The following is a 15,300-nucleotide window of genomic DNA, read 5'->3' as shown; positions in this document are numbered from 1 at the left end:
AATTATCTGTTTTAGTCTATAAATATATGCCTTCATGTGTCTGATGTTAAGCAGAGTTGGTTAGCAACGTATCAAAGCAATTCCATCTTTCTTATAATCCCATAGGCAGCTTTTGCAAATGTTTTTAACGTGTTAATGACTGTGGTGAGGCACTAAATCACATTTAGAGAACAGAATTCCTTCCATGTCTCCCTCATGTCCTTCAAATGTGGTACTGCATGTAGCTGGTTTAGGGCACTATTGCAGCTGTTTAGTACCAGGCCCCAGTGATGCTTTTTACATAGTCTTCCTTTGCCAGTACGGAATTGAGCCTGCTTTCCTGTGTTCTGTACAGCCCATGTTTTTCTTTCTGTTAAAACTGGCTTTTGGAGAGTTACAAGAAAGCTGTAAAAGCACTGTAATGCTTTCTTTCAGGAATTACAGCGGAAGTCATCGTGGTAGCCTCATTCGATGAGCTGCACAGAAGAGCTCAAGAGGCCAAGGGGAAGATCGTTGTCTACAACCAACCTTTCATCAGTTACGGTGAAACTGTGCGGTACAGATCACTGGGAGCAGTGGAAGCTGCTAAGGTTGGAGCAGTGGCATCCCTCATTAGATCCGTTGCTTCATTTTCTATTCATAGGTAAGCAATTCGTTTTTCTTTTCTCCCTATATCTCACATTTCAGCCTTTACTTCACATGGCATTTTTGGGTAGGCATTTTTTGTTGCTACACATTGGTAAGATAATTCTTTTTTTTTAATCTGAAGATTCTTTTCTGACTCTGAGAGCTTATACTTAAATTTCTCATCTGTGTTGAAGAACACAAGTTGAGGCACAGAGATGAGATGAAGAGGAGTCCGGTCATCAGGTACACACTGTTATTAGCATAACATTTTTATAATGTGACACAGTTGTTGGTGAGCTTAATGCCTGCAGTGGGCTTTGTCCAGCAAACTGCTGGCTGAGATGAGAGATCATGCAGGCTCAGAACTGGACTGAGGATTGTGGATAAGCCAGAAACGTCTCCCACCCCCCGCTCTGGAACTTGAGCTGCAAGCTGAGCAGGAGCCTGTGTTGTTAGAGGCAGGGGTAGCTGGGTGTTTAAGCCATGCCAGAGGGCAAGCTTAACTGCCTGTCAACAAAACCCCTTACACAAAGCAGCACTGAAGAGATGCATGGGTATTGATGGATGGGAAGCTGGACATGAACCAGCAATGTGCCACAGCCCAGAAAGCCAGCTGTATTTTGGGCCACATCAAAAGAAGCGTGGCCAGTAGGGTGAGGGAGGTGATCCTCCTGCCCCTCTACTCTGTGCTGGTGAGGCCTCACCTGGAGTACTGCATCCAGGTGTGGAGTCCCCAGTACACTATGAAACTTGGGCCTGTTGGAGCCTGTCCAGAGGAGGGGCACAGAAATGATCCAAGGGATGGAACACCCTCCCTATGAGGACAGGCTGAGAGAGATGGGGCTGTTCAACCTGGAGAAGAGAAGGTTCTGGGGAAACCTGAAAGTGACTTTTCAGTGCCTGAAGGGGGGCTGTAAGAAAGAAGGGGACAGACTGTTCATTGGAGTATGCTGGGATAGGACAAGGGGAATGGTTTCAGAGTACAAGAGGAAAGATTTAAACTCGATGTATTGAAGAATTTTACAGTAAGGATAGTGAAATGCTAGTACAGCTGCTTGGAGATGTGGTGAATGCCCCATCCCTGGAGACATTCAAGCTCAACCTGGACGAGGCTCTGAGCTACCTGTTCTATCTGTAGTTGTCCTTGTTCATTGCAGGGTCCCTTCCAACTCAAACAAATCTATGACTGAACTTTATAAAAGTAAGTGGTGCTGCATTTTGTAATACTATTTTGTTTGGTCTGTGTTTGTTCAGAGAAGTGCATATTATTTGTTAGCTGCCCATTAGGTCTTTACCCGAAGAGTCATCGTTGTCTGTAGCTGCCCTGACCCTGAGTGTGTCCCATACTGGAGATATGTCCTGGTAGGGTAATGGCATGATTTCTTTTCGATCTATGCTCCTTGGTTTTATTGCTATAGAAGTGAAGGCTGGGAAGCAGGAAGAAGTGGTGTAGCATTGGGTCTGTCTTGTGGCTGACAATGGGATGTGGCTGGGGCTGGCACTTGGAAGCACTCTTGAGTCCACCACTGGGGTCAGAATGTAAGTGGTCACATCTGAGCGGTATCAGAATTGTGCAAGCCTCATCATTGATGCTTCAAAAAGTCTGAGAAATGAAGTGATGTCAACTAACTGACTTGGATCACGAACTAAGCTGCTGATGTTGGTGCTTGATAACATTTTTATGTGCTTTGTATTCCCCTAAAGAAGTTGACATTACCTGCTTAAATTACTTTCTTGAAAATAAAGTATTTTGAATTAAGATACTGTCCAAATGATATTAGTTCTCCACAAATGCAGCGCTTTACAATATGTTTTTTAGTACTAACAATGTTTTAATAAATTTAATGCTGTTGAACAGGAAGTGAAATGTGTTTCAAACGACAGTTCTGTAGGAAAAAAACAAAAAAAAAAAGGTATCTTGAAAATAGCCTTATTTGTTATCATCAGAGAACACTGTAATCTATGACCTGTTTATTGTCTGAACACCAGAAGATGATCTGAGCTCTGATCTTTCCAGTTCTTATTTCTGGCACCCTGCGGACGTATTCATTTGAAAGCTACTCTTTGCATCTTCTGTTTGCCAGCCTGTTTCTGGAAATGTATTTTAACATGCAAAGGAAATTATAGAGATGTGGAACAGAGGCTCAAGGTAGTGAAGCCTATTTGTGGGATCTGAATACTGCATTATAGCTATTTCAGAATTGAATGAATAGACGAGAGAGACAGCTGCCAAATGCATGTTTGTTTAGAAGCATTGAATCCTTAATCTATGCTGTGAGCTGAGGTGTCAAAAGCAATTTCAAATTTAGATGCTGCCAAGACGCACTTTTTTTCATGAAATGTACTTTCTGTCCTCTTTATGTTTACCTTCACTTAGGGGTTTCTTTTAGGGAAAGAGGAGGAATTGGTTAATCTACTTTTCCCTGTAATAAGAGAAGTATTCAGGCTCAGTCTGTCACTCCTGCCACTCGTTGATGCACAGATCTGTGTTGTGTTTCTGTCAGAAAACAGGCATTGCTGCAGGGGAGATGGATTCTCCTGTATCTGTGCCTCCTCCTGTGTTTTCTTCTGTTCCCTATTTGTGTCCCCTTGTCAGTCTACAGCTACGCTGTGCTGTGGATTGGGCTGGGATGCAGTGCCTCTCCTCAGCCAGTGTCTGGGGCTCCACTTGCCTAACCTGCTCTTTGGAGTGATTGATGGCAAATGCTGCATTGCTGGAGGGAACAGCAAGTTAGAAGGGTGAGAGATGAAAGGTAAAGTGCTGATGAAAGGCTTCTTACTATTGTGAAAGGAAGTCCTGCATTCTTCCAGTTTGTACGCCACTATTTTGTTGACCAGGACCTTCACTTTGGAGGGCCCCCAGTACACATATGCACCTATATATGAATAACTGATAATGGTATTATGGCAGCTTTCCAAAGCAAACGTATTAGAAGAAAGTATCCCCCTAATACTCACAATCCCACCTTCCTCAGGTCGTGGAAGGGCAGAACTTCACAGTTTTCCCTCAGCTATATCAGTATGCTTTTAATTATGTGGTGGTTTTTTGTTTGTTTGTTTGCTTGCTTGTATTTAAGGTTGCAACCTATATTGAACAGGGCCTACTGCTACTCTATTTGCAGCTGTTTAAGCTGGCTCAAACAATGAAAACCTCTTCATGGTGTGATTTCGAGATGATCTTCCAGTGTGAACAAAATTGGTAGGTTAAAAAGAAGTACAGTCTAGTAAATCAGCTTCTTAGGCTTATTAAGGCAGGTTATTAAAGTTTACTGACAGGATGGAATTGGTAAGCTCCCAGAGTGAATGAAATCAGTGTTCTCTTACTGGCAGCTTGCTGACTGTTCCTTGGTCCAGAGATGGCAAGCAGCTACCATGCTGTCAAGGGCAAAAACTATGGATCCTGATGGGAACCTCTGAGCAGAGATAATGTGGGCAGCATAGTTGTCTTTAAGGTATGATACTATAGCTGTAGAAAGCATAAAACTGCTTAGGGTGTCAGGCACCCCAAGTCTGAATGAGGGCAAGGAAGAATGAACTTACACATTGCTTTGTTTCTCTTAGAGCTGATGCCAACTCGTGAGTGATAGTGAAGAGCTTTGTTGTTGAGTTTCCAGGGCAGAATTTGTTTAGGGTTAGGACAAAATGGTAATTGACTAAGAAATAAAATTGCCTACACCGTCTCTCTTGGTTTGTTAGAAAAGAGCAGTAGTTACATGGTTTTTGTTCCCATGTAGTCCAGCTGTTCTGTCATGTTAGGAGAGGTCTTGAAATTGTCACTGTTTTGTGTCAGAGTCAAATGGTTCTCTTGGTACTTCATAGGTGACACCTTACCGGTGAGTTCTGATATACGAAAGAAAGTCACAGTAACAAGCAAGTAATTTGCCTTGTCCTCCTTGCAAATGTTATGTTTATGTCAACCTTTTTCCCAGTAACAGATTCCAAGGTGTTGGCAATTTGGTGGTGAAAACACTAAAAATCTGTATTTTAGGAGTCAGGAGTAACAGAACTACTTTTAATGACCCTTCTGAAATAACACATATTATTGTAACTAATCAACAGTATCCATAGTATTTGGCTTCTTGAAGAAACCAGGATGTTGACTTTTATTTTTGGCTTTAGTAGCTTGACTGTACTATGATTAATAGTCCTTGCACAACTTGAAATGTGTAATATGTATATTTGCTGTTGTGTGCAATGAACTGATGAGTGTTTCTCAGTTTGTGGTGGACATTATGGCAAAAATACTCAGATTACAAAACAGAGTTAGAAAAAGTGGTTGTGATGAGGTAGCTATAAGTCTACTCCTTTACTTCCTGGCTGTAAGTTTTTAGGACTCCCTATAGGCAAGGCAAGAGATATCCGTTCACTATTAAAGTGGTCCATTACATTTGTCCCGTGTGAATGTGCTCTTATCAATCTGAGACTGTAACAACATCTTTCTGTTCCTTGAGAACCAGATTAGATAATATCATAACACTGTATCTTTCTCTTCTTTTCCTCATTTTTTCCTCCCCAGTTGGTTTATCTGCTTTTGCCACATATGGTAATTTATACTGTTTGTGTATATACATTGTTCCCTCAAAAATGTATCTGGCATTTTCCTTTCCTGTCTTTCTTTTCATTCTTCACCGCTTTGTAAACAATTCATTCCCTTCTTGATTGCTCTGGCAAAGTCAGTGTCATTTCTTGGCTCTCATGTGCTGGCACACTGACTTTTTACCACATCACCTCTTCCTAATGCTAATTCTTGGTCTACTGCCCTTGGTTCCAGATGTGAAGCTTCCTCCTTTCATGGATACTCTGGGTGTAAGGAAAGTAAGAGCTTCATGGGGACTTCTGCTTTTTCTCTGTCAAGATTTCTGAAGTCCAGAATGGCACAGGAGTTTTATTAGGATTTCCTTATATTTGAGGGTGATTTGTCTGTTCATTGTTGTTTTTTTATTGTTCTTTTAGCAAGGAGATGCATTTGGCCTTTGAAACTGGTGTGTTTTCATTGAAATGCTGTACCCTCTGGTTATGATAGGTGCCCCAAAGGCTCCTTTCCTTCTTCTTCTGCCCCTCTTTTCACCATGTGTGCCAGTATACTTGATTTTGCTGCCATCTTAGTAGTCTTAATGGCTATGATTAAATGGAATTGAATTTCAGCAGGTAAGTTCTCCAGAGAAGCACTATGCTACAACCTGTATGGTAGCAGTTTCTGTTAACAAGGGAGTCAGCATGACCTGAGTCCATCCTACTCACGAGCCGTAGGAGAGTCCCTCAGCAACCCTCCAGCGCTGTGTGTGAATCTAGCTGAGCAGACCTGTATTCTCTTCCCTGTATCAGTGCCTGTGAGTCAAGCAGATAAGATATGTCACTGTGCCCTAGAGGGCTGCCTCTCTTCTGTGTTAAATGGAGTGGGCCACCAGCTATTAGTGCGTTTCTAAAAGATAAGCTGCATCATAAAATGATTTCTGGAGCTCTGCAGCTGCCTATTTCTTGCTTGCTATCTTTTTTTTTTTTTTTTTTTTTTAGCTTGGGCATTTAATAAAGCAATTTCTATGAATAGGTAAACCCGTGGTCGCACTAAATAGGAGTTAGGTTTGCTATCACTTATTCTTCAGTAACATCATCTGTTGAAGCATGAGACTGGCCATCTATATGGCTCTTTAATTAAAAAAAAATAAAGTATTTTCTTGGGCATTTGAGCTTAATTAATGTTGTTGGGTTTTTTTATTGCATCTGATACCCACTGAAAGGAAAGCAATGAAATTGTTTTATATATACAAAACTAAATAGGATTTTTGTATTATTAGCTCTTGTAAGTTTTTGTTTTACTTCTCTCTATTCCCCCAACACTCCTACACCCTTCTTTTGCTCTGGGATAGCATCCTTGTAACTGCAGGATCTGGGTTGCAGAAGCTATGCAGCCTTCCTGGTTGCCTTCAGGAATGGGATTTATTGATGCCCGCAGGATGTGTGACTGGAGAGTAGCAGGCACGAAAATTCTCTGGCCTATTGCACAAGCTTCATGTACATGGGACATCAGGACCTTGGGTGCTCTTGAGATTTGTTTCCCTTTCTTAGTACTGTGTACGTCCAGGAAGCTGCAGTTATTCCAGCTTTTGCCTTGTTACGGTAAGGATACGGTAAGTGAGTTAATTTCCTGTGGTTCTGCTTGGTCCTCTCAATTTTTCTTTGATTCTGATTAAGCTGGCCTTGTGCTCTCAAGCCTGCAGGTGTGGATATATTTTAATTCATCTGTAAACCTGCTTTTTTTTTTTTCTTTTTTTTTTTTTTTCTGTCAATGAAATACTTTTGTATCTGGTTCACTTGGAATTAGGGCAAGTATTTTATTGGTTGTTTGAACTTCCTCCCCTTCTGATTGTTAATGATATTTACACCTCCCAAAACATAAATCCTTATTTTAAAGCATTTTTTTCCCCCACCTGATTAGTTAATTATTAAAAAAACTTTTTCTTTTTTTAAAAAAGCAACTACAATTAAAGCTTTATTATTTTAGGTACAACAGTGGAGGCTGAGCATATGTTAGCAGTTGGGCCATGCTGTGTACATGATGGAATGTATCTTCTGGCTTAGTTTCACTAGAATGGAATCTAAAACTTGCACTCCAGGTGGATCACTTCAAAAGCTCTGTCTCTATTCACACTTAAAGGCTGTAGAGAAATACCTTGTGAGACCTCCAGAACAGTCACGTAATTTGCATGATACTTCAAGTTGTTTGCAGAGTATCTGTGAGACGTGTCTTCTGTGATATAAGGGGACATGAACAGAGCCGATGCTTTCTGTATGCCACAGAAGATGAACTTAGGGATCATTAGAAAAGCTGGGGATGGACTTTCTGTAATGGCATGTAGCAACAGGACAGGAGAAAAGGCTTTAAACTGGAAGAGGGTAGATTTAGACTAGATATCAGGAAGAAATTCTTTACTGTGAGGGTAGTGAGACTCTGGAACAAGTTGCCCAGCAAGGTTGTGAATGTCCCCTCTCTGAAGGTCTTCAAGGCCAGGCTGGATGGGGCTTTGAGCAGCCTGCTCTAGAGGGAGGTGTCCCTGCCTATAGCAGGGGGTTGGAACTACATGATCTTAAAGGTCCCTTCCAACTCAAACCATTCAATGATTCCATGATCATCACTGCAAGTCAGCTGAGTATGACTCCTTGATGCTGATGAGTACATAATAATAACTTTTTTGCAGAATGGTGGAACTAGATTTCCTTTTTGTCAAGGAAAAACATGGAGAAAGATCTCTTTTAAAGGGAGAAATTCACTGACTTAACTTTCCAGAAATAATGTTTTCCAAAGGATGTCTGGGACACAAGACATTTCTTGGAGTGTAAAAGCAAACTATTTTTTTAATCCTTGAGTGAAAAAAATACACTGAATTTACCTTTTTTTCCATTTAATTTAATGCTCAGCTGGTATCTGGGATTTTTCTTGTCTGCTTGTAATGCTGTGTAATTTGGATACTGGTGTTCCAGTTGTACTTCCAGGGAGCTAATGGTTGTCAGAAAGGCTGAAAAAGAATTTACATGTATTACTTGTGGATGTGATGCCTTCATTTATTTTACTCTGTAAACTTTCTTTGCTCATCGCCATAACACAGTGACAGAGAACCAGTTGTTACTATTGCCTCATTTTGATTTTCAGGTGGCTTTTTTCCTCTCTAGCAGATGAGTTTTGTGCTTACAGGGTAAAGTGGTGGCTGTGGATCATAGAGTCCCAGAATCTTTTGAGTTGGAAGGGTCTCTTAAATGTCATCTGGTCCAAGCCCCTACGATGGACAGGAACATCTACCGCTGGGGCCTTCCAGCCTGACAGTGAGTGTCTCCAAGGATGAGGCAGCCACCATCTCTCTTGGCAACCTATTCTAGTGCTTCACTGTCTTTATTGTGAAAACCTTTTTCCTTATATTCAGTTTAAATAATCCCTCTTTTAGTTTGAGACCTTTCCTCCTTGTCCCATTACAGCAGACCCTACTATGGGGGAAGTGGTTTCAAACTAAAAGAGTTATTTTCTTTCAGTAGGAGGGAGAATGCACTCTTGGTCAAGGTAGTTTTAGAATTGACCTCGGAGGGATCTGGAAAACCAGTCAGCCTGGTTGTCCTCTGCCTGATGTTCTGTGTGATCTGTTTTGATGCTGCAGGACTTATATAAAAGGTCTTCTTGTGGGTAGACAGTACTTTTTGGCCATGTTGTGTAGGTTTGAGGAGTGCACAGACATGAAGGCAGCGGGAAGCTGAGTGGTAGCTATGGAGGTGTAACAGTAATTCTGTGTTGTGAAAGAAGAAGCAGGGAGGAGTGCTATGAACACTTATCACTTATAAATAGTACATCCACAAAATCTGTTCATAGGAAACCTTTCAGAGAGAGATTGTCCTGGGGCAATATCCTATGGTAACAGGATGCAGCAGTATTTTCTTCTGTTCTCCTCAGTGACCAGAAAACAAAGATAAAACTCTCATTTGCAGTGTAGTAAGAGGAAATAGGAACATACCATGTTTTGTAAGTCTCTGGTGAGCTTGTGCAAGATTCTAGTGATGTTTATAGCGCTGTGTTGTCTTGCTCCCCTAAGAGGTATGAATTGGCAGAGTGCTGTGGGATTTATTTTCTTGCCCTGCACTTAGGGGCTTTCCCTACAAGATATTTCAATATGTTGTTGACTGACAATTCATTAATTTTTACTTTGCTTCTTGTGTTCCCTGAAGGCCAAAATGCCAGACTGCATCCTGCAGTGTAGACTTTCTGCTTGTTTTTGGGCAAACCTTAGCTGACAGCCAGATAACTTGCATGTCTTAAGGAGAAATGGAGCTCTTTTCTAATATTCTACAGTCAATAAGATACAAAAGAACAGTTTCATTCTGCCTTTGCCTTTATTGCTGGTTCACATACACAAAGATGTTGACCTTCTAAAACTGCCACGTCTTGAGTTTCTTGCACTGAACTGTAAGGAGTTACAGCTGCGCTTGCTGAGGGTTGAGCACTGGGAATTTTAGCACTTTTCTGTGATTTCCTGTTAATTTAACCCTAATCAGTTCTGGCACTCTTCAGTACTGTTGGGCTCTTCTGAGTCTGTGAATATCTGTGCCTATGAAAACACTGCTAATGAGTTCAGAACCACCTAGCATTATCATAATGTCTTACTCCATCAGTTGCAGGTCCTGTTTTAGTGCTCTTGTGTTATTCTATTTTCTTGATTAAACCGACAAGCGTCTTACCAGTATGTAGAGTCCATGAATACAGAGGATAAAGGGAAAACCTGACAGGAAAACTGCATGTAAAGGTTTCTGAAAGAGATCTGAGTAATACAGTGCCAGCAAATTATTTTTACAAGAGGTGTGTCTATTCCTCAGCTGCTGATAAGATGTGAGAAACATGTAGAATGTCATTTCATTTTACCGTAATTCTCCATGTTTTTCCCACACAAGTGTAGCACTGAGGACTTTATCTGGAGAGGTTACCTCCAGAGCTTGTGAGCACATGACTCTGGACAACTGGAAGAGATTCAGCAGTACCAGAGTGTATCAAAATCATACGTGGTTTGTGTTTGGGGAACCAGGAGCTGGACTAAATGATCCTCAGGGGTCCCTTCCAACCTGAGATATTCTGTAATTCTAAGATTCTAATACTCACCATTAAAAAACATACAGACAAAAAAGGATATTGAGAATAGGGACTGTTCTCCTTGATGTATACTGGGATTACTCTAGTAATTTCAAGATATACTGCAACAGTTTAGATCTGAAACAGTTTGCATTGTGATCTACAGTATAGATTTACCCACGTATCCAGTTTCATTTTTTTCATGTCTCGGTTTTCCAGCCTGTACTTTCCACTCAATACTGTTTCCATTTCCTATACTGCTCATTCTTTTTCAAGATCTTTTTGGTATTGTTCTTGACATGTGGATACTGCTTAAAAAATTACCTACAAGTTTCTGAACAGTTTTATTACGTGAGCGTTAATGTTTTATTTATGGAATGTGCTGGATGTGCTATAGGACATCTGAAGTATTTTTGTCAAGGTTTGTTGCTGATTTCCAAAAAGTGAGCACAAGTTTGTGAGGGGGATGACTGGTTTTATGTGCTTTAAAACCTATTTGATGTGTACAACAAAATGTATTATTCCAATATGTGCACCAGGCATCTAAAGGATTTGGAAGCACTAATTCCTCATTTCGTATTGCCTTGTTTTCATAAATATGGGCAAATATATTGTTTGCTCCAACATATTATGATTTCTTTTTACAAGAATGGTTGTATTATTTTCCAGCAGTCAGAGGCCTCTGGTTTTGCTAGTTCTTCTGCTCCCTACACCTGTGCTTGTGGCTCTTCAATGTAGTAGGATATTTCTATGTTATTTCATTAAATGCTGTCTTCACATAGGATGCTCTCACTTGGCTGTGTTAACTCTAGGATGATGTGTGCTCAGGCATTTAAGTAACATCATAGCATCATAGAATGACCTGGCATGAAAAGGACCTCGAAGATCAAATAGTTTCAACCCCCCTGCTATGTGCAGGGCTGACTGAACCAGACCCAACTGCCCAGAGCCACATCCAGCCTGGCCTTGAATGCCTGCAGGGATGGGGCATCCACAACCTCCATGGGCAACCTGTTCCAGTGCACCACCACCCTCTGTGTGAAAAACTTCCTCCTAATCTCTAACCTAAACCTCCCTTCTCAGTTTAAAACCATTCCACCTTGTTCTATCACTGTCCACTCTCATAAACAGCCATTCCCCCTCCTGTTTATATGCTCTCTTCAAGTATTGGAAGGATCAGGTAGGATTAGTTAGACTTGTTTGTATAATGGCACTAGAGATTTTTGGCACATAAATTTTGACTAGTGTTCTTAGGAAGTCACAGTCAATACTTCCATGGTTATTGTTTAGAATTATTTTCTAAATAGATCCTGATGTTGATAGCCAACAGTACCACTGGGCTCTTGCCTGTAGAAGTAATGTTTTTTGCCTCCTAAGTGTAGCAATTACAATTACTCTAATCCTTTTCTCTATCTTTGGTTTTCCCTTCAAATCCAATCAGTCACCTGAGCCTCTCTCCTTGTGTCCATCTTGTTGCATCAAATACTAATTCTTTAATCTTCCTGCAGGGTAAGGATAAGTGGTCAAGATCCTTCCCCATCTGGTTTAATAAATGAGGAGTGCCAACTCCTGTCTCTGCTCTGCCAGTGATGCCAGCTTTGATTACTTGCCTCTTGCCTTCTCCTTCAGACACCTTATACTTTCTCTCTCATGCTGTTTCTATGCTTAGGAGGATGGTGCAAAGCTGTAACTTTGCTGTCTTTCAACTTTCCTTTTTAAACTGACCTTTGCCTTGGCATTACAGATCATACCCACATGTCATTGCCTGGGTAGATGAATGGGGTCTGTGACTTCTACTAAACTGTTTCACCAATACCTTGTTTTTCTACTCAATCTCAGCAGTAGTTCTGCGTTGGCTGCCTAATGTGGATATTGCAAATACTCTGTGAAGTGTAGAGTACCTGGTTTTTGTTTTTTTTAATCTACTATGATTTACTATTTTTATATAGACTTCATTACATTAGTGCACTAATGACTACGAAGTCAAAATATACCTCAAGAAAAGGAATTGAAACCATTGTACCATTTAGCTCTGGCAAATCCAGACTGATTCTAGACATTTGTGCACAGGGCAACAAATGATACTGATGATGAGAGACAGTAATCACAGGAATTGATTACAAACATAGATTGTGAGGTTCCATTCATCACTCTGCTTTTGTGTTCCTCTGGGATCCTGAGCAGCTCACTGCTATTTCTCTTCATGTTTAAAAACAGAAGTAGTATTTTTGGAACACCAATGTAGTGTCATTTGTGCCGTCTGCTAGAAAGAGACATCATTAGAAGTTGATTCTTCTAAACTGTAATCAGGTTAACAATAATAGATTATGATGTAATTTGCCTGTACCAAAACCAGTAGTAGTTGTATTGGGTGGCTATGTCTGATGAATAATCTACTATATAACCATTGCTTTTTGTTTTTCAATAAGATGTGTGTGATTGTTAACATCTGCTGGATGGAGAATACAGGTTGCCATAGCAGAGATCTGCTGGAAGGATCTGGCAGGAGTTGAATGACAGAGAATACATTGCATTATATTGAAATATCACATTTTTGAATGTAAATATTTAAGAATTATTGGTTGATTGTAGCTGAGAGGATTTGGATTTTGAGTTTAATTCAGTAGCAACTCACCAGGAGATTCCTGAAGCTTCTGGAAACAGCATGAAGGAGCTGAAATTTTGTTGAAGTGCAAGGCTTTCCTTGGTAACAGATCATTATCATCAAGGAGAACATTTAGGGTAGAAATTAGGTCTTGGCATTGAAATGTGATTGTGGCAGAGGTCTGAGGTTTGGAAGAAGAATGCTCACAGGAGGGATGTAAGGAAGGCTTTAAAAGTTGTTCTATAGCCTATGTATTGCTTGTTCTTTTTCAGGGTGTAGACCATGGTATTTCTTTGAGGAGGGTCTGTGTCACTCTCTTCCTACAGTCTCCAAATAAGAAAACAACAACTTTCAGAGCTTGCAATTTCAGGCTTTGAGAAGGCTGCAGTTGATCCTGGGGAAGCATGGGAGAGCCAGAAATAATTTGAAGGGACCAGACAGCTTGAGTATACACTTCATATCTCGTGAGAGGGTGCTAAGTTTGTGCTTGAGCAGGGAATAAGCACTGTGCAGATGCTGCCAGCACTTGGAATCTAATATCCTGGTCTGCTGAGTTCAGCTGAGAGATCATCGGAGACTGTATGTAACTCCACAAAACTATTTGTCTTCTTCTTTTTTTTTTTTTTTTCTTCTTTTTTAAAAATTTCTTTACTTAGTTTATAATGTTGAAAATTAAGGAAAACAGAAGTTGCATGCTGCAGTACCAGAGAGAATTCTGATATTTCAGTGTTGCCAAAAATGTGATGTGAATAGGCATACCCATGAGGAAACTTAGCAGAGCTACTTAGAATAATAAGTGCAGCTGCAATTTGTGATTTTAGAAACATAAATGTTTTTCAGTACCTAAAATTAGGCTTCAAGCATATAATACTTTGTATGGTACTTCTCAGCAACACTCAGCGATGGATTCTTTAACCCTTTCCCATATAGAACAGTTAGGGTGAAGTTCTTTACTAGGAGAGTAGTGAGGTCCTGGAACAGGCTGCCCAGGGAGGTTGTGGATGCCCTGTTCCTGGAGGTGTTCAAGGCCAGGTTGGACGGGGCCCTGGGCAACCTGATCTAGTAAATGTGTATGTTTGGTGGCCCTGGTAGGCAGGAGGGTTGGGAACTTCATGATCCTTGAGGTCCCTTCCAACCCAGGTCATTCTATGATTCTATGATTCTATGATCTTAGTCCTTTGATGGAAAAGGTGGCAGAATCCAGGCAAGTGGGAAAAGTTGACAGATAACTGAAGAACACTGTTGTACTGTTGTAATGTTCCTAAATCCAATTCACTTTCTCTACCACTCTTTTGCTGTGTGTACTTCTGTCTCTTCATTAAGGTCCAAAAGCGTGTGTGAATTTAAGTTTACTTAGGGACTGTGAAATTCATGGTTATTGTTGTACCTTCCTACCAAAGCTTCCAGCCTGATACCTTTTATCAAAAAAACATTTTCCTCAGCAACACGGATAAACTAATAAATAGGAAAGAAAATTGCATCGTTTCAGGCAGTCTTTCTTCCAACAGAGACTCTGGTAGACACTTCTAATTGGATTCTAAAGCAAGCCATAAAAAGTAAAAGCAGGATGGAGAGTAATCTTTCCTCTCCCTTTCAGCAGATGATGAAAGCATCTCCACAATTAAATGGAAAGAGAAGATATCTTCAAACAATAAGCAAAATAGTGTGAATAAGTAGAATATATTGCAGAGCATGATAAACTTGGTGTCAAAAACAAAACAGAAAGAGAGGAATTATTGCCATTTGACAGCCATTTCTTTTTTCCGTTTGAGGAAGGAAAATGACTTGAGTTCTTAAGATTGAACCATCTTATTGAGAATCCCCTACATTCATTTCCTTGTGGCTGCCACTTACAAAGACATCAGCAGCACAGAAGTCAGTCAGTTGTTCTCCTCAGCGTGGTTTGCACTGGAGAGATTTTGTTCATCTCCACACACTTCATTTACCAGTCATAGCACTAATTGCAGGGAGAGGAGCTGTTCAGAGGAAATACAGACCTGCTGGGAGATTTTCAGTTTCATCTGATTTAGATTACGAAGCTCATGGGAGAATGTGACACAGGCAACAAACACAACCAGGGAAAGAGTGCTCGTGCTTGGCATGATTTTTTGCCATGCTGTTCAATATTTAGTCCTAATTTTGAGGAGACTGTAACATTGCAGTAAGCTTTAAAAATATGTTCTGTTGCTAAAAGGTACCTTTCTGTGGATGGCAAATTTGAGACCGAAAAATTCAGGCTGTATCTGACTGAGATGACAGGCAGACTTGTCAGTGTTTTGAAAATAAAAACATACTGTTTCAGCGGAGAATGAATTTTGTCAGGTTAGTGTACACTACTAGATAACGTAACCCACACGCTCAAAACTATGCATTTCATTTCCCATTTCATGAATATCGTTATATAATGTGTGTACCGCATGGGCAAATATAAAGATCAGGTGATGCTAAAATAGCTGCTTTCTTGTGGAGCTACTGAAATCTCTTACTG

The 15,300-nt window shown here is 40.5% G+C and overlaps 1 protein-coding gene across 4 annotated transcripts in view; it reads left to right on the top strand.

Annotated features, from left to right (window-relative positions):
• CPQ (carboxypeptidase Q) overlaps nucleotides 1–15,300 on the top strand; it is a 154,203-nt gene that overhangs the window by 31,929 nt on the left and 106,974 nt on the right. For all 4 annotated transcript variants that reach the window (XR_004306273.2, XM_085539400.1, XM_085539399.1 and 1 more), the window contains exon 3: nucleotides 415–622. Coding sequence is in view for 3 of the 4 variants with exons in the window: in XM_085539400.1 (XP_085395526.1) it covers nucleotides 415–622 (208 nt within the window). In the remaining variant the exon portion in view is untranslated. The remainder of the gene's footprint in view (nucleotides 1–414; nucleotides 623–15,300) is intronic.

The sequence above is a fragment of the Coturnix japonica genome, chromosome 2 (assembly GCF_054131305.1).
Source record: "Coturnix japonica strain WE chromosome 2, WE-NBRP24, whole genome shotgun sequence".
Classification (NCBI taxonomy): domain Eukaryota; kingdom Metazoa; phylum Chordata; class Aves; order Galliformes; family Phasianidae; genus Coturnix; species Coturnix japonica.
The sequence above is the reverse complement of the archived record's forward strand: the minus strand, read 5'-3'. Positions and strand labels throughout refer to the sequence as shown.